The sequence below is a fragment of the Myotis daubentonii genome, chromosome 9, assembly GCF_963259705.1.
Source record: "Myotis daubentonii chromosome 9, mMyoDau2.1, whole genome shotgun sequence".
In the NCBI taxonomy this organism is placed as follows: domain Eukaryota; kingdom Metazoa; phylum Chordata; class Mammalia; order Chiroptera; family Vespertilionidae; genus Myotis; species Myotis daubentonii.
The window spans coordinates 69,122,270-69,147,640 of record NC_081848.1 but is presented as its reverse complement, the minus strand read 5'-3'; the positions used below and the strand labels follow the sequence as shown (position 1 = coordinate 69,147,640).

Sequence of the window (25,371 nt, the reverse complement as noted above, 5' to 3'; positions counted from 1 at the left end):
AGTTGCTATGATGTGCACTGACCACCAGGGGGCAGATGCTCAACGCAGGAGCTGCCCCCTAGTGGTCAGTGCACTCCCACAGCCAACCTCCCGTGGCCCCTCCCCCCTGCCAGCCAGCCCCCACCACCCGATAGCCCCCCGATCGGAGGGCTCATCGGCCAACCTCCCAGGGTACTTCCCCCTGGCCATCCGGCCCCCTGATAGGCCTCAATCACCAGCAGGCCGAGGGACCCCACCCGTGCATGAATTCGTGCACAGGGCCTCTAGTGTATGTGTGTGTGTGTATATATATATATATATATATATATATATATATATATATATATATAGTTAATCCTCACCTGAGGGTATTTTTTCCATTGATTTTTAGAGAGCATGGAAGGAATTGGGGGAGACAAAGAGAGAGAAACTTTGATGTGAGAGAGACACATTGATTTGTTGCCTCCCGTATGAGCCCTGACTGGGGTCAGGGATTGAGCCTGCAACTGAGGTATGTGCCCTTGAAGGTAATCAGACCTGCAACCCTTCAGTCCTTGGGCCAATGCTCTATCCACTGAGCTAAACTGATTAGGGCTAATTTATATTTTAAATATATTTTTATTGATATCAGAGAGAAAGTGAGAGGGAGAGAGAGAGAAACATCAATGATCAGAGAGAATCATTGATCAACTGCCTCCTGCACACCCCCTACTGGGAATCAAGTGTGTGTTTTGGCCGCATCCAGCGCGGCTAGAGAGTGAACGAGACCTGAGTAGGGGCGACAGGGGATTGAGAAAAAGAAAGAGACAGACACAGAAACAGTAAGTAAAGCTGGGATCAGGTGGGACACTGTTCTCAGATGGAGAGACAGTGACCCAGAGCTAGTGTAGCGCGTTTATTATATACAGCATGATACCAGGAAGTTTTATTAGAGTTTAAGACAAAGGAAATTATGTTAAATAATGCTTAAAGATCAAGCTGCATTCTTCATTTTTGTGGCTTCTCATAATTGTCAGGCCTGGCTGAACCCGAATAATTGCATCTGCCCTGCACCTGAGTGAACCTAGATAGTGGCACCCACCCCCTGGTGCCTGAGCTAAAGGTCAGGATTGACAACATTCCTGCCTTTGGCGAGGTATGTTTCCAGGACATGGCTCTGCCGACGCCGCTGGATTCAGCTGACGACCTTTGCTCAGGTGCTTTCCCAGGCACTCTGTACAATCAAGCCCACAACCTGGGCATGTGCCCTTGACCGGAATCGAACCTGGAACCCTTCAGTTCGCAGGCCAATGCTCTATCTACTGAGCCAAACCAGTTAGGGCCCAACCAATATTTATAGGAATAAAAGAAAGATAAAAGTTTGGTAGGAAGAAAAGAAGGCAAGAAAACATTTGGGAAGACTTACTGTTCGGAAGCATCTCCAGAAGGCCTGTAGGAATGATGCCCTGTTGTGAGGGGTGGCTTGGATGAAGCTGAATTCCCGAAAGAGAATGTGATGGCTGAGCTGCCGTTACAAAAATACCTCCTCCCAACCCCCCAGAAATGGCTAATATAAGAAAGAAATTTACTTCTCTCTAATTTAACCTAAGTCCAGGATATAGGAGGTAGGATCTGCTCTAGGAAATATAGGATTTCAGGCTAACTGGGCATGTTTTCTGGGGGTGCCTCAGTTGTAGCCATTTCCAGCCAGTAGAAAGGGAAAAGAGGAGTGAATCCAGGGCAAACACCTTTTAAGCAATTAGGCAAAATTTGTAAACATCACTTGTGCTCACATTTCATTAGTGAGAACTTAATATAAGGCCCCTGCTAATTGCAAAGGAGCCTGGGGATTGAATCCAACAATACCATCATGTGTGCAAGAAGAAAAGGAGCATAGATTTTGAGGGATGCAAACAATAATCTGCCACACTTAGAATGTACAGTGAAGATGTCTCTCCCACTCAAGGTGAGGTGTATTGTTGGTGGCTGCTTGTCTTTATTCGTAGGCAAAGCATGAATATACCCACACATACCGTCCTGGGGATCAAGCCCGCAACCTGGGCATGTGCCCTGTCAAGGAATCAAACCTGTGACCTCTTGGTACCTGGGTTGATGCTCAACTACTGAGCCATACCGGTCATGCCAAAATTGTCTTTCTTCTTCTTCTTCTTTTTTTAAAAAATATATTTTATTGATTTTTTTTTTTACAGAGAGGAAGGGAGAGGGATAGAGAGTTAGAAACATCGATGAGAGAGAAACATCGATCAGCTGCCTCCTGCATACCCACTACTGGGGATATGCCCACAACCAAGGTACATGCCCTTGACTGGAATCGAACCTGGTACCCTTCAGTCTGCAGGCCGATGCTCTATCTACTCAGCCAAACTGGTTAGGGCCAAAATTTTCTTAAATCCCTCTGATGTGCTGCCATCTTCAACTCTTTGTTTTTATTAGTCTGTGTATTCTTTTATTGAGATATAATTTTATATAATACCATAAAATTCACCCTTTTAAATACACAATTCAGTGTTTTTTAGTCTATTCACAAGATTGTGCAACCACCAGCATAATCTAATTCCAGAACATTCTCATCACCTTAAAAAGAAAGTCCATCTCAATTAGCAGACACTCCCATTTCCCTCTATACCCAACTCCTGGCAAGCACTAATCTATATTCTGTTTTTATGGATTTGCCTATTCTGGACATTATGTATAAAAGTTCTTGCTGTGCCCTAGCCAATTTGTCTCAGGCAGCCAGGCGAGCAGTTAGGGGCAATCAGGCAGGCAGGCAGAGTGGTTAGGGGTGATTAGGAAGGCAGGCAGGTGAGAGGTTAGGAGCCAGCAGTCCCGGATTGCAAGGGGGATGTCCAACTGCCAGTTTAGGTCCGATCCCATAGGGATCCCTGCGGGATCGGGCCTAAACCGTCAGTTGAACATCTCCCGAGGGGTCCTGGAATGCGAGAGGGAGCAGGCCAGGCTGAGGCCACCCCACCCCCACCATGCACAAATTTTGTGCACCGGGCCTCTGGTACATTATAAAAGCAAAGTGTTCACTTCAACTTAACCAGGCTTCCAAATAGTTTTGGAGAGTAAAGTATCCTTTTCTTCGATGATCTATTGAGGAACTTAAGTTGGGGGGATAAATAACTTGCATATGCCCCAAAGAGTCATCAAGAGGGCAAAGATTAGAAACTAGGTCTTATATAACAAGACCCTCTTGCTTAGGCTGTTGAGCCTGTGGGATGGAATGCACAGGGATCAATTCACTGTTTAAGATCTGGACTGGAGGTCACTTCACCTTTCCTTGATGAGTCGGATTATTTGTGCTGTGTAAGTTTTTTGAAGAAAGATTTCTAGAATCAATTGTAGAAGTGTCTTGTACCACCAATAGGCAGGGGGTAGAATCTGACTGAGATCGTCCAAAGAGAAGTGGCTATTAGAGAGTTGGTACCTCTTTATGTGCTGCCCCGACTTGTTCATTTTCCTGTCTAGTGCAGCCTAGGATCTGAGAAGGAAATGGTGCTGTCATCAGTGCTAAAATTAATCAGAATGTTGCCTCAGTTAATAAATGGAAAAATTAATTTTCAAACATTTTTATGTAAGTCCTGTGAAATATGAAGACATTGATTTTGTGGTCTAGTTTGCAATTTTTTATATTAATTATGGTCATTTTAAACTTTTGAAATGTCTCTAAGAATTTCCCTAATTCTATGATTCAGTGGAAAATATTTATACTCATGAAATTAAAGTTCAAGTTTTTGCCCTACCACTTACAAGCTGTATGACCTTGAGCAGTTTCCTCATTTGTAAAATGGAGATATTAATCTCAACTTTATCTGACTCCTAGGTTGATTGCAAGGTTCAATGAGATAGTGTATGTGAAAGTATGTAGTAAGATATTGCTCAAGTTATGAAAGTCATTAAGATCTTAACCCTGTTTACAACAATGGTAAGCATTGAAGATAGTAGTACATCTCTTTAGATGCTTGGATAATGTCTGGAAACACTCTGTCCTACTCTAGGATCCTACGCAGATCCATGAATAGGCCCATGAGCATTCTGATTGGTACATTAGTTTGACTTCTTCATTTCTTATATTGGGAAAATATATAGATGTTTTATGTTAACATTAGGTTTGTCTGCATATAACAGAAAAACCTAAAATAACTTGATTTTAAAAAGTTAGAAGATTATTTCACTTTGTGGAAAAGAAGCCTGAAGATAGTCAGTCCATGGTTAGTATGGTATTTTCCAAGGTGTAATCAGGGACTCAAGTTTCTTTCTTTTTCCTCATGGTCCGTGAGGACTGAAGGAGTTCTCTGATATCCTCTGGGGTAAGTAAAACACAGCTTTCAGTAGAATCAGTTCCATTTAAATACTTTCTACAAGACCACACAATATCGTGCTTAGATTTTATAGCTTAATCACATGACTAATACTTAGCTGCAAGAGGAGCCGAGTAATACGGTCTTTATGCCAATAACCATGAATCTAGGAAAAACTGAAGTATGTTTCTAAGGAGGAAGAGGCTGCTGGAGCTGGCAACTAGTGGTCTTTGCCACAGCATTATATAAATATGAATGTTGTTATAAACTTCTCTCTCCTGCCCTTCCTAATACATGTGCATGTGTGCATGCTCACACACATGCTTTGACTAGATAACACATCCACAGGTTCAAAAATATGCCGAAACCGGTTTGGCTCAGTGGATAGAGCGTCGGCCTGCGGACCAAAGGGTCCCGGGTTCGATTCCGGTCAGGGGCATGTACCTGGGTTGCGGGCACATCCCCAGTAGGAGGTGTGCAGGAGGCAGCTGATCGATGTTTCTCTCTCATCGATGTTTCTAACTATCTATCTCTCTCCCTTCCTCTCTGTAAAAAATCAATAAAATATATTAAAAAAATAGATATATATAAGGCATACATCAAGAGGAATTGTTCCCACCCTGTCTCAATTCACCCCTCTCCTATGCTCTATTTGCTTATATTTTATTCAACCAGCTCTGTGAAATCCTTATGATAGGATTATGTTTTGATTATCCAAATTTTCAATACTGTTGAGCTTTGCCATTTCCCCCCCTGAAATAACCTCATTCTTTACTTTTTCTAGAATACTCTCTTTTTCTGCCTTTTGTCATAAAGTCATGTAATAATTTGCTTCTCTGGTTGTCTCCAAATTAAGGGTTCAGTATAATTCAGTAATCTGATTATCAGTACTTAGATTATCTTCCAACCAACCATTATATTAAAGAAAATTAACTATCACAGTTATTTTCACTTATTATCTCACTTATTATACTTATTATTACTTATCATGTCATATCATGTATCACTTTTAACCAAGGACAAAAATTATTTATAATTGTTCCTGGATTATGATTGGCACTAGAGACCTGAATGGACTCTCAGTAGGATAAAGGAAGCCTGGATAATATTATTTGACTATTTCATTTTAAAAGTTATGTGCATTCAGGGAGTATGAAAAAATATTTGAAAATAATTCAGTTGTTGCCATGGTTTATTTTGCTTGCTTTGTTTTTTTATTTATTTATATTTTTAATATGTTTGTATTAATTTTACAGAGAGAGAGAAAAAAGGGAGAGGGATAAAGAGATAGAAACATCAACAAAAGATCATGGATTGGCTGCCTCCTGCACACTGCCTACTGGGGATCCCACAACTCAGGCATGTGCTCTGACTAGGAATTGAACTGTGACCTCTTGGTCGACGCTCAGCCACTGAACCACACTGGCCAGGCTGTTTAAAGAAGAAGTTTGGCAATATGGTTATAGAGAGAAATGTGGAGAATTTTAGCGCTCCATTTGAGCAAGCTCAAGAATTTCCCCTCACTGGATCAAGAGGGAAAATGATGAGGAACGTCTTCAGTTTCTTAATCTGTAAAATGATGAGAGTTGAATGATATGATCTTAAAGTCCTACTCCTTAAGCTTTAGTAATTCAGGAGCAGAGGTAAGAATAGTAATTAAGTGACTGGCTACTGGTTTCAAGTTAAGTACAACCAAGAAAGGCCAATGGGACAGTCTGTGGGAAACAGTGATTTCAAGTCCTGGTGAAGAGGAATAGTGTGTTCAGTGGAAATTGAGAAGGACAAGGAATTTTCAGATCAGGGATTTGATGGGTCATTATTGTAAAAGGTCACTGATCAGTTTGCTCCTAGGAAGAAAGATGTGAGTTCTGGGTTTGGGGCTTTTTAAAAAAGATGTAGGCCAGAAACTCTCAGGGAAATTATAGATAAACTTAGGAGGTTCCTGAATGCTCTAAAATTATACACAACCTATTCAATTATATCTGTTTTTCTGTTTCATGATCTAACAAAAAAACCACTCTTAAAAATGAATGATGCCCTGGCAGATGTTGCTCAGTGGTTAGGGCATTGGCCTGTGCACCAAAGGGTTGAGGGTTCGATTCCTAGTAAAGGGCATGTACCTGGGTTGTGGGGTTCCTCCCTACTCCAGGTGGGGGCACATTTGGGAGACAACCAGTCGATGTATCTCTCTCACATCAATGTTTCTCTCTCTCTCTCTCTCTCTCTCTCTCTCTCTCTCTCTCTCTCTCTCTCCACCCCTCTGTGCCTCCTTTGCACTCTCTTTGAAAAAGCAATAGGAAAGATATTCTCAGGTGAGTGAGGATTAACAACAACTACAAAGAATGATAAAGACTCCAAATTATTAAAATGAAGAAAGAGTCCTTCAGTTGGTGAATATGGTCATTGTGATATTTTCAGAGTAAGCTAGGTTTCAATCACAAACGACACAGAAATAAGGAGTGAGAAAAATGTATAGAATGGAGAGGAATTTGCCACCAGATAGTTTTGAGTCTTGGCTTGCCATTATTAGCTGTGTGACCTTGGCAAGTTAATATGCCCACTAGGCCTCAATTTAGTCAGCTGTGAAATGGGAATAATAAGTATCTACCTTAATGGTGGTTGTGAAGATTAAGTGAGATAATGCAGGTTGAGCACTTAATACAGTGCTTGGCACATAGTAAGTGTTAGGTAAATCTCTCCCCTCACAAACTTTTAAATTTTCTATATTTTAAGGCCTTTTTTGTATATTTCACTTTGAAAGACTGCTCCTCAGTCAGTCCATCTTCAGAGAATTATTCAGTGATGCTCACACTCAAGGTGATAGATCTTATTAAGCGGTTAGTTTAGAGGTTCTTTCCTGTACAGATTTGTAAGCCGGTGTGTAATAATCACACAGGGGACTTGTTGCCTGGCAGCACGTGTCCCCGAGTGGTAGTACATGGCTTGCATTGTAATGCCGTCAGTGCAAGGGCCAGCTGGCTGGACATGTACTGCCACATGGGCCAGGGACTCCATTCCTCAACAAAACAGCAGCCAGCACTAGGGTTAACAGAAAATGACAAACCAGGCGTGGATGAGGGAGGCGCCAGCAGAGCAGCGGGGTGTCCTTTGATTTGCTTCTATTATTTGCATGTCTTTCTTGTGATGTCTGTGAAATGTTCAGAATGACAAAGTTTTTAAAAGACCTGCTGACTCCGCCTGAAAAATGTGAAAAACCTCCCGTTTAGAGCCTATTATGTCCAGCTAGCCTGCATTTTTCTATATCTTTCTCTTCATTTTTTATTAATGCAAACATTTGCATGAAGACAGAACCTTTGTTTCTTAAAGAGTTCATCTGCTCCTGCTGCTTACTGGCCCTGCCATGCAAGAGCACAACAGAAGCTTTGTTACGCTTAGAGCAAAGCTGTTTATGAACGGTGGCTTACTGAGGACTGCTTCCTGTGCTGTGTCCTTCCATTTTGTCTCAAAAGGAAAAAAGAAAATAGTTCTTAGGAGTGAAAAGGATTTGGACTTTCTTTTATTTAAGTCCTGGATGTTGAAATGACAAAAAGCCCCCAAATTTGTGAGGAACTGGTAATTGCATTGAATGCATTTTTTCACTTTACCTTGAAGATAATGAGGCTCTTAGCAACAATGGAAGGAACAAGTGCTTTCTCATTGGAATAGAGAGAAGGAACAGTAAAAAGGCAACAGAAAGAGGAGTTGAGAACAGGACAAAAGTGGCTTCCTGTAAGAACCCTAATATTGTAACAGAATGTGTTTTGGTACTTAGTGCTTCCCACCTGGGAGGCACAGTGCTAAATGGTTGAGCTGAATAAAGAGCAGTATCAGAGTGTATAAATAGGGATACGGTTTATGTATCATTTAGTAAGTATTTGAATGACTGCACTGTGGAAGACACTGAGTGGTCCTGAGTGTTAAAGGGTATAGAAGATAAATGAGTCATGGTTCCTATCTGTATTTAAGGAGTAGGATGATATTGGAAAAATTAAAATAGGTGTTTAGGGAGTTCAGGAAAAGGAAGATTGCTTCTGGCTGGGAGAGAATCAGGGAACTCTTCATGAAGAAGGTGGCATTCCAGTTGAGCCTGGCAGGAAAGGTAGGCTTGGACAGTGCAACATTCCTAAGAATGATGAATCAAAAATTATATGTAGTAATATCACTAATCCATAAAGTCATAGTTAAATTTCATATTACCAAATTTAATCACGAATAATCTATAAACGCATGGTTTGCCTCAAAGGCTAACCATGACTATATAGCACAATTAATTTTCACCCTGTAACTTTCATATTTTTTGGCCTGACATGACATAAGTGGTACATGATTTACTCCATGTTTGTCAATGTAGAGGCGGTGGTGTTGGTTTTTAAAACCTGGTTCTGGAAAATCGTTTTGTGAATGTTTATGGAGTTGATTTGGTAACTATACTGCTCTTTGAGTAACTATTTTGCAAAGCTATTGTGATGACAGTTCTGCTTGGGTTCTTCCTGTGTCCCATAGAAGTGCCACTTTAAATTTCTCTGACATTCAGGCAGTTCATTTTGTTATGGTGAGCTAGCTAAATGCTTTAAGTTTGGACCTCTGTAAAAGCCTCCTTAAAAAAATGCAAAACTCCAACCTACTAATTCTGCATTATGAGATTTAGTCTGGAAATATGGAAGCAATATGATTTAAGCACTTAGCCTTAATTGACGTCCCCAAAATATTAACAATTACCAGTGTTAGGAAGGAGGAGGGAGGAGGGAAGGATTAATGGTTGACTAGGGACTGTTTGAATGTCAAAGCACTCAGCTTTGCACAGCTGTTAACTTGTCTATTGGTTGAGGTAAGTAAACTTTAGCTTTCCATCCCCTACTTTACATAAAGATCTTTAGTCACCTCTAGTTTCTGGTTGTCACAGGTGATGTTAACACATGTGTAATGCTTTGCTTGTCCCTGGCTTGTCTTTTAGTATGAGTTTGACTAGCTGTATCACAGTGGTTTGGATTCCCAAAAGTGATGTATTAGTTTTGTCTGTTTTATAATTAACTATTAATGTAAAAGGTCTGTCCTTCATTTTTAAATTTGTTCTTAGAAAAGTCCATTTGATATAAATCATGCTGCATAACTCTTTAAAAGCTGCAATAGCCCTGGCTGGTTTGGCTCAGTGGATAGAGCGTCGGTCTGCAGACTGAGGGGTCCCAGGTTCGATTCTGGTCAAGGGTTGCAGGCTCGATCCCCAGTAGGGAATGTGAAGGAGGCAGCCAATTGATGATTCTCTCTCATTGATGTTTCTCTCTCTCCCTCTGTTTAAAGGCTAGAACTGAAATGGGTATATGATTATGTATATTATTATAAAGGGGTGAGCAAAGTAGGTTTACAGTTGCACTGTGACATTCTTTTGAGTTAATAAAGCTATTGTAATCATCATAAGCTACATGTCTTTTTCCATACAAACAACTGTAAACCTACTTTTGTCCGCCCTGTGTGTGTAGGGTTTTATCTAAATTTGAATCCTAGCTCAGCCATTTATTAAGACTTTGAGCAGGTTACTTAACCTTCCTGAGCTTCAAAAACAGTTTACCACCTACCTCACTGGGTTGTATAAGGTTTGCATGTGCTCGTTTTCCTCATTTCCCCATCTCCTTTGGTTAAAGGAAATTGGTTGAGGGTGGTCTAAGATCAAAGATGGTCGTGTATGAGTAATAAAATATTTCCCTAGAACATTCTATATCCCTAGATCAGGACATACCAGTAAAGACAGAGGATGTAAGTAATTAATTTTAAAGGTCTATTAATTTTTAAACCATTAAGCTAAGTCTTTGTATTTAACAAGATCAGTACTGTATCATATTAGTGATTTATAAATGATATTGAACTTGAATTTTTTAAGTTTACATGACAGGTTGTTGGTTAACAGCAATAATTTTTTTTTAATGTCAGAGGACTGCCTTAATTTAATTCTACATTTATTTGTGCCAACCAGCATCTGAAGCTCAGAGGCTTCAAAAACCAAAATATTTCTTAAAAGCACTCTGGCAAGGGAGGAAAAAGTCACATTTAAATTTAATATATATATTCTGCTTTTCTCTTACACTGCTATTGCTGTTGTGTATATTTATTATTACATATAATAATTCATGTGAGTGTTTTTCCAGTGAGACTTGTTTATTCTAGTATAGGAGCTCTGTATTAAATAGTAAGAGTGGTCTAACTAATGTTGTAGGTGGAAATTCTAGGCCCCTCAAGCAAAATCTTCCAAATGGGACCCCTTATCATTTAATTGCAAAACAAACAGCTAATACTTTGATGGTATTTAGGCCTTGGAAAGGAGTAGAAAGAAATAGTTTTGGACTTTCCCCATGTAAATTAGAGTCTTCTGAGTAGCAGTTAATAAATGAATGCTTCCCACATGTTTAAAGGCTAGAACTGAAATGGGTATATGATTATGTGTATTATTATACAGGGGTGGGCAAAGTAAGTTTACAGTTGCACTGTGACATTCTTTTGAGTTAATAAAGCTATTGTAATCATCATAACCTACATGTCTTTTTCCATACGAACAACTGTAAACCTACTTTTGTCCACCCTGTGTGTGTAGGGTTTTATGTAGCCCAGGAATTTTTGAAGATAATCTATAAATATGTTTGGTTGGATGAACAGAACTATAAATGAGTAGGGGGCTATAGAAGATTGGTCTCTTGGTGTTCATTAGCATTGAAACCCTATTGTCTTGTGAGTTTTGCAATGTTGTGGAGGGGTATATAGTAACAACTAATAACAGTAATAAAAATAGCTTATATTTATAGCACACTTATAGTATGTGTCAAGCAATATGCTAAGATTATTACATACATTATTCTCTTTACTCCTCTCTACAACCTTAGATGGTAGCTACTATTCTCTAATTTTATAGAAAAGGACAGGCAGAGAGACTAGATAACTTGTTTAAAGACACATAGTTAATAATTGCCAGAGCTAGTAATCAAATTGAGGTGAGCCTGACTGCAGAAAGCTTTCATAGCAGGAGCATCTCTGGTACAGAGATTAATTGATCAGCAGGAGGTGATTCAACAGAACCAAGAAATTTCTGATCCACAATTGCCTTCACTTGAGAGGTTCATGTGACGATCATACAGTGTTTACTTGTATTTCACTTGGATTTTTCAGGGCAGCATGTTCCAGTTATAAGTGTTTATCTCAGACAGGGATCCTATCTGAGCAAGACATGGCTGCTTGGGCCTCAGTGTGGATTTCAAAACAATAGAGCCTTATTGGTACATGTTAGAAAACACACTTAATTCTGGTCTTGTGGAAGTCCCAGCAGAGCAGAAGAGAAAATGCCAATATGAAATGATTTTCCTTTCCCAAAAGGGCAGCTAAGGTGCCCATATATCTTTGCCCTCTGGGGATGCAGGTGTGCAGTTTAATCATTCACACAAATTAAAGCATATTCCTTTGCATTTAAAAAATAATATAAAATGACATTCTTCATGTTTTATTGCCAGGAAAGAGCTTTGAACTCCTGTTTCATTGAAGTTTGATAAACTGCAAGGGTTTTCCAGGATTGGGTGGTGCACTTATCTAGTAACCACAAAGGGAACATTGGACTGATAACAACTGCAGGTGAGGGAAACCGCCAGAGAGCAGCAATTAGAGAGAGTTCTTCACACTGGCTTGTGTGAAATTCTCAGAAGGGAGGAACCTTTTCCTGCCTCTTCTTAGCTGCTTCTCTTCTCCCACTGATAAAAAGTGCACCAGGGCATTCTGTTTCCACTTTGTGAACTAGGGGTGGGTAGGGTGAGTACTTTGTGGTGGGATGATTCTTAAGTTCTAACTTGATACAAATGTTGATTGCCCCCTCCCCCCCACGCACATCTCTCAGGTGATTTTATTATCAACATACACCCCTGCTTTTGTTCTATGTGTAAAAATCATATTTACTTCCAAAACTATTTATAAAATGTCAATGGTGAGTTAGTATGGTATAGAGTTAAAAGCATGGGTTCTTGGTAAGATGCAAACTTTGGTTTGAATCTTGGCCTCTCTTTTACTATCTGCATGATCTTGAGCAAGTTACTTTAATTTTATAAATCTCAGTTCTTCCATTTGTAAAATGGAAATAATCAAAACACCTATCATAGGATTGTTGAGAAGACTAAATAAAATAATGCATGTAAAATTATTAGCCCAGTATCTGGTACATTGTTGTTCAGTAAGTTTCACAGGCGCTCAAAATTGGTAGCTGTTATTATTATCATTATTTTATTAAACTCTAACCATCTGATTTGTAGATTAAGCAGGTGTAGTCCTTTATTTTTCTTTCTTTCTCTTCCCCTCTCTTTTTTAAAAAAATAGTTTGTTTTCCAGAAAATTCCTTCTGTCTTTCTAGGAGAATAAAAGTACTTTGGTTCAAACATTCCTCCCTTAAAGGGCTTTCACATTTGTGCCGCAGGAGCTAGGGAGAAGTAGCATGATTTGCTTCTAAGTATGGCAGAGCGCTTTCATTTCTACCATTTAAAGAAATCCTGTACTAGCCTTAGGTAGGTAGATCTAAGTCATAGAAGCCCAAATAGACTAAGGAAGAAATATTTCTGTAGGGTCAGGAGAAGTGGGTGGGAGAAGGGAAGGAGAATACAGAAGTGAAAATATAGCTGATTTTAATGTTAGCTTGGCTGTTTCTTCTCTCAATTTAATATATACTTAATTATAAAACAATACCAGAATTGGCATGTATTATCTCACAGCTTCATTCAGTTTTCCCATTTCTTAGAGAAGTCGTTTTCCACTTGGAAACTGTTGATAAAGCACTGATTTTGTCTTCACACCTTTTGAGGGTGGGGGCTGGAGAACCTTTGCAGTGATTGATGGTTGTTAGTTTTGGGGAGCACTTAAATGAACAGAATAAGTAACAGAATGTAAACATGTCTTTCATGTGGACTTTAGGCTGGTGCATGTGTGGTGGAGCCTAGGTCACCGTTGTCAAATGAAAACTCCCAGAGTTGAGCTTGGGTAGATGAACTTGTTTGCTTCATAAGTGTTACTGGACCACCAGGATTTTAGGGATAGTTTTGTGAAATACTCATTTTTATTAATTTTAGGTAATTTATCCATATTTTCTTGAAGGATAAAACTATGAAAGAGGCAGATGTCCATCATGGCAGCAACTTTGTGGAATTGTGTTTTGTCAGGATATTCATCACTTTGGGGTTTTTTATTCTCACTACTCCAAAAGAAAGTTGTGATTAAAAAAAAATGTTTTAGGATGGTAAGTGGAAAACACTGAGTTGGAAGTTTTTACGTGAAGTGTGCCTCGATACCATTCTCATACCTCTAAAGATACAATTCAGGAGGAGGAATAGTCATTTGTTGAGCAACGGCTATATCTGAAGCTCTGGCCTTTGTTGTTTACTGAAGTAGACCCTCAATAGCCCTTTGAGATGGGCTTTTAAGAAAATACATTATCAAGCAAGCCAAGGACTCTGGTGTTTTACATGCATTACCTTATTTTATTCTTATAATCCTACTAGTAGCCGGGTGCACGAAATTCGTGCACATTAAAAGGGAATTAATTGCCCTAACTGGTTTGGCTCAGTGGATAGAGCATCGGCCTGCAGACTCAAGGGTCCCAGGTTCGATTCCAGTCAAGGACATGTACCTTGGTTGCGGGCACATCTCCAGTGGGGAGTGTGCAGGAGGCAGCTGATTGATGTTTCTCTCTCATCCATGTTTCTAACTCTCTATTCCTCTCCCTTCCTCTCTGTAAAAAATCAATAAAATATATTTTTTTAAAAAGGGAATTAATTAGCAGAGATATTTTATTTTATTTTTTATTATTATTTTTTATTGCTTAAAGTATTACAAAGGGTATTACATATGTATCCATTTTATCCCCCCGCCCTAGACAATCCCCTAGCCTCCCCTGTCCCCCAGTGTCTTATGTCCATTGGTTATGCTTATATGCATGCATACAAGTCCTTTAGTTGATCTCTTACCCCCTACCTCCTGCCCCCCAACCCTCCCCAGCCTTCCCGCTGCAGTTTGACAATCTGTTTGAGGCAGCTCTGCCTCTGTATCTACTATTGTTCAAAAGTTTATAATGGTCTCTATTGTGCATGAATGAGTGAGATCATGTGGTACTTTTCCTTTATTGACTGGCTTAAGCAGAGATATTTTAATACTGCTATTTGCCCTTTCTCTATAATAGAAGTGTGAGAGATGAAAGGAAATTAGTAAAATGTATATGAAAATAATATATAGATTTATTAATAAATAAACAGTAACAAAAGGATATAACAACAACAGAGGCATGATATAAAAACGACAAAAACATGATATGAAAACAACAAAAACATGATATAAAAACAACAGTGATGCAAACAATGACTGATAAAGTGATTAAACTTATTCTAATATCTCCCTGTACACTACATTAAGAGTGAAAACACTTTCAGAGTGCTTGACTAATTTCCCTTGTGATGAAGTACTTAGAACTTTAACGGTAACATCACATGCTCTTCAAACTTGAGAAAAAGCAACATATAACTGACCATGTGCAAAAATGGGTTCAGGTAGGAACATGCCTGCTCTGTCTAGAGTTTGTCCTTGTGATTTATTAATAGTCATCCCAATGCTGGCATCACGGGAAACCGTCGTCGAATCAATTTAAATGGGAGGCCAGTGTCAGATGGGGACAAATTAATTCTTGGAATCAGAACAGCCTCTCCCTCTGCAGATCCTGTTAATACTTCAGCTTCGATAATGTTAGGTCGTAATCTTTTGATAATAAATCTGGTACTATTACAAAGACCCCATTTACTATTGAGATTTCTCAATAGCATGATGATTGCACCCACTTTCAATTTTAATTTATGACACGGCATTCCTGAAGGAGTAATACTATTCAGAAATTCGATAGGGAAATTTTCCTTTGTTTCTTTGTTATGGGGTGGGGCCACAACATTAGTAACAAAGAAACAGAATTAAAACTTCATTGTGGGGAGCCGCTACAGTGTTTTGGACAGGTTCAAGCCTTGGACTGATGAGAGGGCACAGTCCTCTCATTGCCATGTGCAAGCCCCAGCTTGGAGGGCAGGGCCCTCTCAGCACAATTACAGCCAACAGCTAGAGTTGTAAGCTTGAACCTATGGTCCGAACACGTGGCCCCACGTGCCTGAGTGATGTAGGCTTGATAGAGTTCAGGTGCATGTAGTTGAGTAGGATCAAAACCCAGGAGAATGTTGTAAACATCTTGGTCACGCCCTTACTTTGCCTCGTAGCATCTGCTATAAAATAAAGTCGTGGCTGTGGGTGTGGTCGCTGTCTCTCAGAGAAGCAGCGTCCCACCGAGACCTGCCTTTCATTCTCTTGTCTGTCTTTTCTTAGCCTTTCAAGCTGCCCCACTCAGGTTCACTCCGTGCTGGCGCAGCACACTTTAGAAAGATCTGCCTCTACGCTCCCAGGGTGGGTTCCTGCCTCAAACTCCGCCCTTACAGGAAACAGCTCCGGGAAACAGCTTGGGGGAGGGCGCAGCCGTTGCCAAGACAACCCCTGTAGGACTGATTTCCTTCCGCTGGGTCGCAACTGTTCGTCTGTATGTGACGAACACCAGCCATGGTTTTTATATAAGTAGATGATGTGTAGGTACTAATAATATTGTCATTACAAACAGTAATAGTATTATTATCCACTCTTTACATGAGGAAATAGGCTTGGAGAGTAACTTGCTCAAGATCATACAGCTAGGAATTGGTAGAGCCGAAAATGGAACTCAGGTCTCTCTAAACTCCAAAGCCCATGTTTTTAACCGGTGATTTAAAAAATAAATAAATAAATAAATAAATATATATATTGATTTCATAGAGGAAGGGAGAGGGAGAGAGAGAGAGTGATGAGGGAGAATCGTTGATCGCCTGCCTCCTACACGCCCCACACTGGGAGCCTGCAACCCAGGTATGTGACCTGACTGAGAATCAAACCATGACCTTCTGGTTCATAGGTCGATGCTCAACCACTGACCCATGCTGGCTGGGCTTAACCAGTGATTCTTAAACTTCACCATATATAAAAAGCATCATGGGTACTTTTTAAAAATTATTGGGCTTCAGTTAGAAATATAAGGTCACTAAGTCTGGGATGGTGCCAGCTTATAAATCTGCATTTAACAGGGTATCTCAGATGTTTCAGATCAACAAGTTGACCATCTTTTGAGAAAAAGTTAAGTTTCTTTCCACATAGGTGCAGATTAAATAACTAAGATTAATCTACCAAAGACAGAGCCGTGAATCAAAACACATTTCTTTCTAAATTTAATACTCAGACCCTTTCTGAGAAGCCCATGATTAATCTGCATATTTAACAGTCACAATAAATGCAGAAAACATAACTTCTGATAAATTGAGCCACACAGATTTCATTTATTATTTTCCAAGGTTAATAGTTTATAACACAAGTTTACACGATCCTTAAACTTTTCTAGTTTTTTATTAAAGAATTGAGTTTTCTTGCCCTAGCCAGTTTGGTTCAGTGGATAGAGCATCAGCCTCTGGACCAAAGGGTCCTGGGTTTAATTCCTGTCTAGAGCAAGTACCTCAGCTGCAAGCTCCTCCCCCGCCTGGGTCGTGGTCAGGGCGTGTGCAGGAGGCAACCAATTGATGTGTTTCTCTCATGTTGATATTTCTCTGTCTTTCTCTCTCTCTCTCCCACTCTCTCTAAAAATCAATGGAAAAATATCCTCAGGTGAGGAGAAAAGAAAAGGAAAAAAAAGGAATTTTCTTTGCAATCAGATCATTTATGCTTTAGGCACTCTTCCCTGGAATAAGTTTGGAGACATACAGAAAATGAAAGAGGGTGGAAGGAAATGGGAAGAAAAGAACTTCCAGATATATCTGCTTAATGGTGCTAAAGCTCCTCTATAGCTCTCCCTCACCACTGAAATGAAGCGTTGATGTAAATACTGACAGCCAACCAGATGACAGTATGTCATGTGCTACATCATGTCCAATTCTACCCTTTGGAACCATTGGTCCGTTAGCCTATTTCAATCCATTTCCCAGGGTAGAGGCAATACCTTGACTGACTTTCATGGCCTCCTATTTGGATTGGGAGGACTTTTATTTTTTACTTTTCTCTCTCACTTTTCTTTTCTCTCTTTTGTTTTTTTGGCAGCTCAGCGACATGTCCTCACGTACATGGAGGATGCAGTGTGCCAGCTGCTAGAAAATAAGGAAGATGTCAGCCAATATGGTATTGCCAGGTTCTTCACTGAATAGTAAGTACGTGAATGCTTTGCCAATAGCGTGAGCCCAGAGAAGGCACTTGGAAGCAGGCAAGGTACATGAAGAAGAGAGCAGGACAAGGCTGATTATGAGGTGGCAGTGAATGCTCAGTTTTGGTAGCTGGTCCAGGGCTGCCCAAACATGTTTTGGAACATGTCCTTGGAGCAACTAGTTTTAAATTTTAACTAGTGATAAGTTTCATGATGGTCATGACTACAGAAGCTCAGCAACTGCTTGTTTGATTTATTAGATCTGTTTCTTTAGGTCCCTCTTATAATTTTTAACCTTCTATGTAATTCAAGATATTCACTCTGATTTCTTTTAGTAAGTGTACCTTTAGCCTGTGTTTTTCGTGGCTGGTTTTTTCATTGAAATGTTTAGGATCCTGTTCCCTTGCAGTTTTCTTTCTGTAGGATGCTGTCTCAATCATTTAATGATTTGAGAGTATTTCTAAAGGCAGGACATCATAGATTATATCTTTGAAGGGTTATACTTCTTTGTATAGTGTGCTTGGAGTATGTAAAAGTCAAAATGATTGCTATTTGTTTTGATATCTCATTGTGTTTTTATTTTTTAAAAAAATTTTGTTTTATTGCTTAAAGTATTACAAAGAGTATTACATATGTCTCCTTTTTATTTTCCCCCTTGACCTTCTCCCGGCCTCCCCTACCCCCCAGTGTCTTGTATCCATTGGTTATGCTTATATGCATGCATATAAGTCCTTCGGTTGATCTCTTACCACCCCCCAACACTCCCCAGCCTTGCTATTTTTTTTTTTTTTTTTTTTTTTTTTTTTTTTTAGCATCGATAATGTTTTTATGCTGAATCGGGTAATCACTTTAAAACTGTTTGGTCATCATGAAAGGATTTGCTAAAGAAATACAAAGCATTATTTTTATTACTGATATGACATATATATATATATTTTTTTAAATATATTTTATTGATTTTTTACAGAGAGGAAGGGAGAGAGTTAGAGAGTTAGAAACATCGATGAGAGAGAAACATCGATCAGCTGCCTCCTGCACATCTCCCACTGGGGATATGCCCGCAACCCAAGTACATGCCCTTGACCGGAATCGAACCTGGGACCTTTCAGTCCGCAGGCCGACGCTCTATCCACTGAGCCAAACCGGTTTTGGCGATATGACATATATTTATATAATCATTTGAAGTCTCTTTCCTTTTCTAATTTTTTGGGAGCATTCTGACAAAGGAAGAATTACTGCTTACAAGTTTCTATTTAAGATGAATCATGAACTCTTCCTTGAAAACAGATTTTTTCTTTCTTTTCTCCAGAGGTTCCTTGGAGATCAGACAACTGTTCTAATGGTGTGTTGTTAGGACTAGCTTGGAGAGAGGAAGTGGGGAGGAGGGAGGGAGGGAGGGAGGGAGGGAGGGACAGAGAGAGAGAGAGGGAGAGAGAGAGAGAGAGAGAGAGAGAGAGAGAGAGAGAGAGAGAGAACTATAGATCGGTTGCCTTATGTATGTGCCCTGACCGAGGATCGAACCAGCAACCTTGCAGTGCACAGGACGATGGACAATCAACTGAACCACTCTAGCCAGGCTAGGGGAATTCTTGACTCTCCCAAACTCTTTTGCTGAATAATAGGTCACACAACTAGATTTCTCATGGATTGAAATTTCGTTTCTGGGAAAAACAGGCTTTCCAGGAGCAGAGCCAGTCCCTTTCCCAGTCTTCTAAGGAGGATAAAATAGAGAAAGGAAATCTCAATTGTTCTCGTGATGTGGTAAGCAAAGGAGATGGGCAGGGAATAAAGACTGAGATTGAATAGTCTTGCTTGCTTTTACAGAACTGACGAGCCTAGGAGTTAAGTTTCTAGGCCATTTAATCTGTACCGGCACCCTTAAGGCTCCTTGCCAAGTGAAATATGATTCTTCTGGGGCAATGCTTCTTCCTTTTTTCTTTTTTTTAAATTTACTCCCCCACCCTCATCTCCTTTATGTCTTTTCCCTGTTTACTGGTTCCTTGAGGGTAGGCATCATTTCTTCATCTTTGTATCCTAGTGCCTGCCACAATGCTTAGCAACTAATAGACATTGGTACATGGTGAATCAACAGCTATATCTATAGTTTGTTATTGCATATTATGCTCTTATTTTTGATCTTGTTAAAAATAAAGAATATCTCTTGTTTTTCTTTTTTGTTGATTCTTTTTATTTATTTTTTATGAATTCAGAGAGGAAGGGAGAAAGAGAGAGATAGAAACATCAATGATGAGAGATAATCATTGATTAGCTGCTTCCTGCACATTTCGTACTGGGGGCTGAACTTGCAACCTGGGTATGTGCCCTGACTGGGAATCGAATCGCGATCTCCTGGTCCATAGATTGATGCTCAACCATCAAGCCATGCCAGCGAGCTGTTGATTCTTTTTTCTTTTTTCTTTTTCTTTTTAATATATATTTTGTTGATTTTTTTACAGAGAGGATGGGAGAGGGATAGAGAGTCAGAAGCATCGGTGAGAGAGAAACATCGATCAGCTGCCTCTGGTGCATCCCCAGTTGCGCCCGCAACCAAGGTACATGCCCTTGACTGGAATCGAACCCGGGACTCTTCAGTCCCTAGGCTGACGCTCTATCCACTGAGCCAAACCTATCAGGGCTGATTCTTTTTTATAAAGCTCTACATTTGTCATTTAAGAAGCTGCATACCATGTGTATAGCACTCAAAAGTGAACCTACTGGTCTGTGTCACTGATCCTGAACTCTGGAGAGTCAGTGGTGAAACTTACACCCTTCAGATGCTATTGATTGTAGCTTTTATCTGCCAATAAACTGTTGAAAGACTCAAGATTTTCCACAGGGCGATGGAAAGCTAGTTGCCGAGTGATGTGTTTCTTGTCGTCAGGAAACTGAAACTACATAATGTATGTGAATGGCACATGCCTGAGACTTCTGTAACTCTGAGATACCATATTGGCCTGAGCCAAGTTATTTTGGGAAGTGAACAACTATCAAAGTTCCAAAATCCTTAAAAAAACAACAAAACTTGAAAGATGTGGAAGCCTGCTGGAATAGGAATTAGTATTTTGTGGACAAGACCTGGATCAGTAGAGGCTACGATTTTGCTTTGATTTGTGAATTTTATTTAGTGAAAAGCCTTCTTTTTTAGGCCTCCTTATTATATTGATTCATAGAAACATGATGAAGTGAAAAGAACACTGCCCTAGGAAGCAGAGATTCTAATTCTTTTAAGTCCTTGCTTTATAATCTTGGTCAAATTTCTGAAATTTTCTGAACTTTAGTTACTTCATCTATGAAATGGATATAATAAAGTCTTACACGCCAATAATAATATAGTAATTATATTTTATAATAGACATTTTTTATGAAACTCATGCTATATCTCAGCCACTATAATTCTTTGAACCATTATTATCTCTATTTTATAGATGAGGAAACAAACTCAGGAAGGTTAAAATAGCTTTTTAAGTTCACAAGCGAGTAAGAGACAGAGTTAGGATCAAGTCCTGTTTGTGGTATTATAAAAGTAGTATTCTCTACTGTCTCCCAGTCACTATACTGCCTAATCTTGCTGGAGGCCTAACTAATTTTGAGGTCTCTTTTAGCTATACTTGCTAAATTATTTTAATTTTCCCTTATGAACTATTACATAGTCTTATCTGGTGACTTTAGTTCATTGCCATTTTAATATTTAGTATTGGGGGATACAACTGGAGCTGATTCTACACAATAGGAAACACTTTTTAAAAATATGTTACCCAAACACTTCCATCTCTCAGTTTCAAGTTCACACATTGAGATTTTCATACTCTTTTTTGTTTTGTTTTGTTAATCCTCACTCGAGGATATTTTCCCATTGATTTTTAAGGAGAGTGGAAGAGAGAGAAATATCAATGTGAGAGAAACACATCGATTGGTTGCTTCCTACACAAGCCCTCACCTGGGCCCGGGCTAGGGAGGAGCCTGCCTAGGTACATGCCCTTGACGGAAATTGAACCTGGGACCCTTTAGTTAGCAGGCCAACCTTTTATTCACTAAGCCAAATTGGCTAGGGCAATACCCTTTTTTAAATTTTTTTATTCCTCACCCGAGGATATGTTTTTTATTGGAGGGAGGGAGGGAGAGAGAGAGAGAGAGAGAGAGAGAGAGAAAGGGGGCGGGGAGAGAGAGAGAAACATTGATCAGTTGCCTCCCATATGCACTCCAAAAGCCGCAAGCTGGGTATGTACCCTGATTGGGAATCAAACCCGAGACCCTTTGGTGCACGGGATGATGTTCCCACCAACTGAACCATATCAATTGGGGAAAGATTTTCATATACTTAATGATGGAAGATTTACCTTTAAACAATTATAGAAGTACTCTTGTTTGTGGAAGGCTTTTCTGTTGATTTTCTCTTCTGGGTCTGCTTGCCCTCTCACCTGTGCTGTCACTCCTCGGCTGTTAGTGTTTTCCAACAAACCTATGATTGTTCCGGCAAATCTGGATAAGCTGTAAAACATGAGTAGCTAAGCTGTACTATGCATGTGTGTCTGCAAGACTATGAGCTCTTTAGATCATATTCCTCTGGATACTCTTGAAAGAAGGATTCTAAATCCCAGAGGATTTTCTTTTATGTTGTATGCAACCTCTACTTCTGAATGTTGTCTTTCAATCGGTGGAAGGTAACAGGAATTAATACTTAGAGGTGCCACTCTAAGAATGACCGAGTGTCAGCACCAGGTCAGGACCCCTGAAGAAGTACATCCAAGAAAATGAGGCTCGAGTAGCTGTAACTTAGAAACCACAGCAGAGTGTGACCAGGTTTTGTGGTAAAGAGAAAATGAGAAATGTGGTTTTTTAAGACATTGGAAAATAATGATGAGAGAAAAACAGGCTGAAATCTGAGAATTCCTATCAGGATTGGGAACCCTTCTTTACAGGCTAAATTGATGGTTATAACACTGTGGTATCAGGGAGCTTGACCTCCACCTACTAATATGGAAAAGAATGATACTCTGTGGTCTTGGTTGGTGGGCCCAGGAGGGCTCTTTCTTATGATCAAGTGTCTTGTTTTTGTTTTTAAAAATGATGATTGTAGGTTCTTGGGGAAGTTTTCGTGATGACTATTTTGGTCACAAGTACACAAATTATCTTCATTGATTGAGGTTTATTCTAAGGATATGTGAGAATTTAAGACAACATTCATTCAGTAATTATTTTTGAGCCAGCCCCTACTCTGGGCCTGTGTGCACTAGGCAATGGAGATATAGTGGTGAACAAGACAAATAAGGTAATTACCTTCATGGATCTAAAGCTTTAATGAGGGAAGTCCTGGCTGGGTAGCTCAGTTGGTTAGAGTGTCATCCTGGTACACCAAGATTGTGGGTTTGGTCCCCGGTCAGGGTACATAAATGGAACAATAAATTGATGTTTCTCTCTCTCTCCTCTTCCCCTTTGCCCCCTCTCTCTCTATCTAAAATCAGTAAAAAAAATAAATACATAAAGTTGTAGTGAGGGAGATAGTCAATAAAGAATTAAAGTGACGATGATGACAGCAGCTAATAGTTAATAAATACTTGCTATGTGCTAGGCACCGTTCTAAGCTTGTAAGGTGTTATCTCATTTAAATCTCATAATACTATGAGGTAGGGTATTAGTATTATCTTCATTTTACACATTAGGAAATTCAAGCACACAAAAGTAACATTCCTCAGGCTACACAGCTAATTACTGTAGCAAGATAAATAACAAGGAAATAATTAGGGTAATGTGATATATAGGATGGCCAGGAAGGCCTCTTGGAGGAAATGGCATTTCAGGGCTTATCCCATGAATGACTGGCTCATCCCATCAGAGAGCCAGTAAGTGATCTCAGCTGAGGTGATTCACCTTCTTTTTGTCCATCTTTATTACCTAGGCTTATTTGCATACAATAAATGGGGAATTTTATCTTTTAGGTTGCAGACAACCTAAAAGATAATTTGATTTTATTTGCTGCTACTCAGAATAGAATACCCTTAATAGGGTCACAGAAAGCTACGTTACAGGTAATTGGCCTCCCTCATGCACTACTCATATATAATAAGTGAAAGTAAAATAATTAGTCATCAAAATTACTGGTATTTATTATCTAATACTAGAGGCCCAGTGCACAACATTCGTGCACTGAGTGGGGGGGCCGTCCTAAGTCCATCCTGCCCCCTCTTGCAGTCTGGGACCCCTCAGGGGATGTCTGCCTAAGCTGGCAGTTGGACATCTCCCAAGGGGTCCTTAGCACTGCTGTGGAGGCAGGAGAGTCTCCCGCCTCCGCCGCTGCGCTTGCCAATGAGCCTGCCTTCTGGCTCAGCAGTGCACCCCCTGTGGGAGCACACTGACCACCATGGGGCAGCTCCTGCTTTAAGTATCTGCCCCCTGGTGGTCAGTGTGCTTCATAGCGACTGGTTGTTCCGCCGCTTGGTCGATTTGCATATGCCTTTTATTATATACTAGAGGCCTGATGCATGAAATTCGTGCAAGGGGCTCAGTCCTTGCAGCCCCTCACAGCCTTGGCCGGCCCTCGCAGCCCTGGCTTCGTCAGGAAGGTCGTCCGGATGGTCATTCTGCTGTTCGGTCTAATTACCATATCAGCTCTTTATTATATAGGAGGATATATGCTATACATATGGAGATGGAAATATTAATCATCGGAATTCAGTGAGAAGCTGTATACCTGCTAATGTATATATATACTCTTGTAAAAGATACCAACATCAAATTCCTTTTTTATTGTTTTGATTAGACTAAATCCATGAAATGTGAACTTCATTAATTCATTCTCAGATAAAAAAAGGAGGTCTGCATGTTCCTAAATCACTTGAAATGTAACTTTAATGAAAACAATTCATGATTATAAAATATGTATTCTTTCTCTTTGTTTTTAAACAGGTGCTCTAAGCCCTATGAAAAGATGACCCACTTCTCTCCTAAATAATCTAGAACAATCAGGGTGTAAACTTTCAGTTCTAAAGTTGGCAGATTTTTTTAGGAGTGTCCACCATCCAGCATTTAAGTAATGTTGTTTTGGGTTCTTCTTGTGCTCATGGTAACAGAGGAGTGGAGATTTGGAGCAACAAGAAACACATCAGGACAAACCATACGTCACTGATTTCCAGGTTCATAGCTTTGAATGAGGGATGGACTTGAGATGTTTCTGGGCCATTTCTGTTCCATGTTTTTCCTACTTATTTTTGTCAAACTGAGCCAAAATGTGGTGTGCTGAAGTAATGGTGACTAATCCTATTGTAGGCTTCTTCTAAAAGAGTAATGCTTATCCCCAGTCCCACCCCATCTTTTTTCCATAGTTCAGTTCTTAGCTGGAGTTGTCACATCATAACAGAAAATTCCCCATTTGTCATCTGGATTCTCACAGACTCAGACAATTGCCAGGAATAGATTTTGCCTTGAGCTAACGCAATCCTGTCCTCACTGTATCGGCCCAGGCACTTTTGTTACGCCGTCGTTTGTGAGCTCTACAGAGCATTCGGTTCTTTTCTATATTATTAGAGGTATCCCGCAGCAAAAGGACTCCGGGGAGACGTAGGTAGTGAGTTTAGAGTCACCAAAATCTGTTTTGAAGCTTAAAAATCCAGCCACATCGAGGCTAGAAGAAGCTACTTATTACTTAGAATTCATCCCTCTTCTTCAGTACCTTCATGTTTTGATTACAGGGAACCATCCAGCAGCACTTGACCTGGTGACTGAGGAAGCCATTTCACAGCCCACTGGTCCCTTGACTCATTTAGAAGCCGGAGTCAAAGGTTATGGAAGTAATCATGGGGCCCAGATTCTCCCCATAAGGAAAGACCTTACCCGCCCCCCGCT

General features: G+C 40.0%; 1 protein-coding gene across 5 annotated transcripts in view; it reads left to right on the top strand.

Moving 5' to 3' along the window:
- Positions 1–25,371, top strand: part of CSTPP1 (centriolar satellite-associated tubulin polyglutamylase complex regulator 1) — a 156,960-nt gene that overhangs the window by 16,014 nt on the left and 115,575 nt on the right. For 3 of the 5 annotated variants that reach the window (XM_059709463.1, XM_059709462.1, XM_059709465.1), the window contains one exon: positions 17,433–17,535. The exons of 1 other annotated variant lie outside the window; for it this stretch is intronic. In XM_059709463.1, coding sequence (XP_059565446.1) covers positions 17,433–17,535 — 103 coding nt within the window. Of the gene's footprint in view, positions 1–17,432; positions 17,536–19,206; positions 19,294–25,371 lie in introns of those variants that run through there. One more of the 5 variants, XM_059709467.1, reaches the window with a different exon arrangement.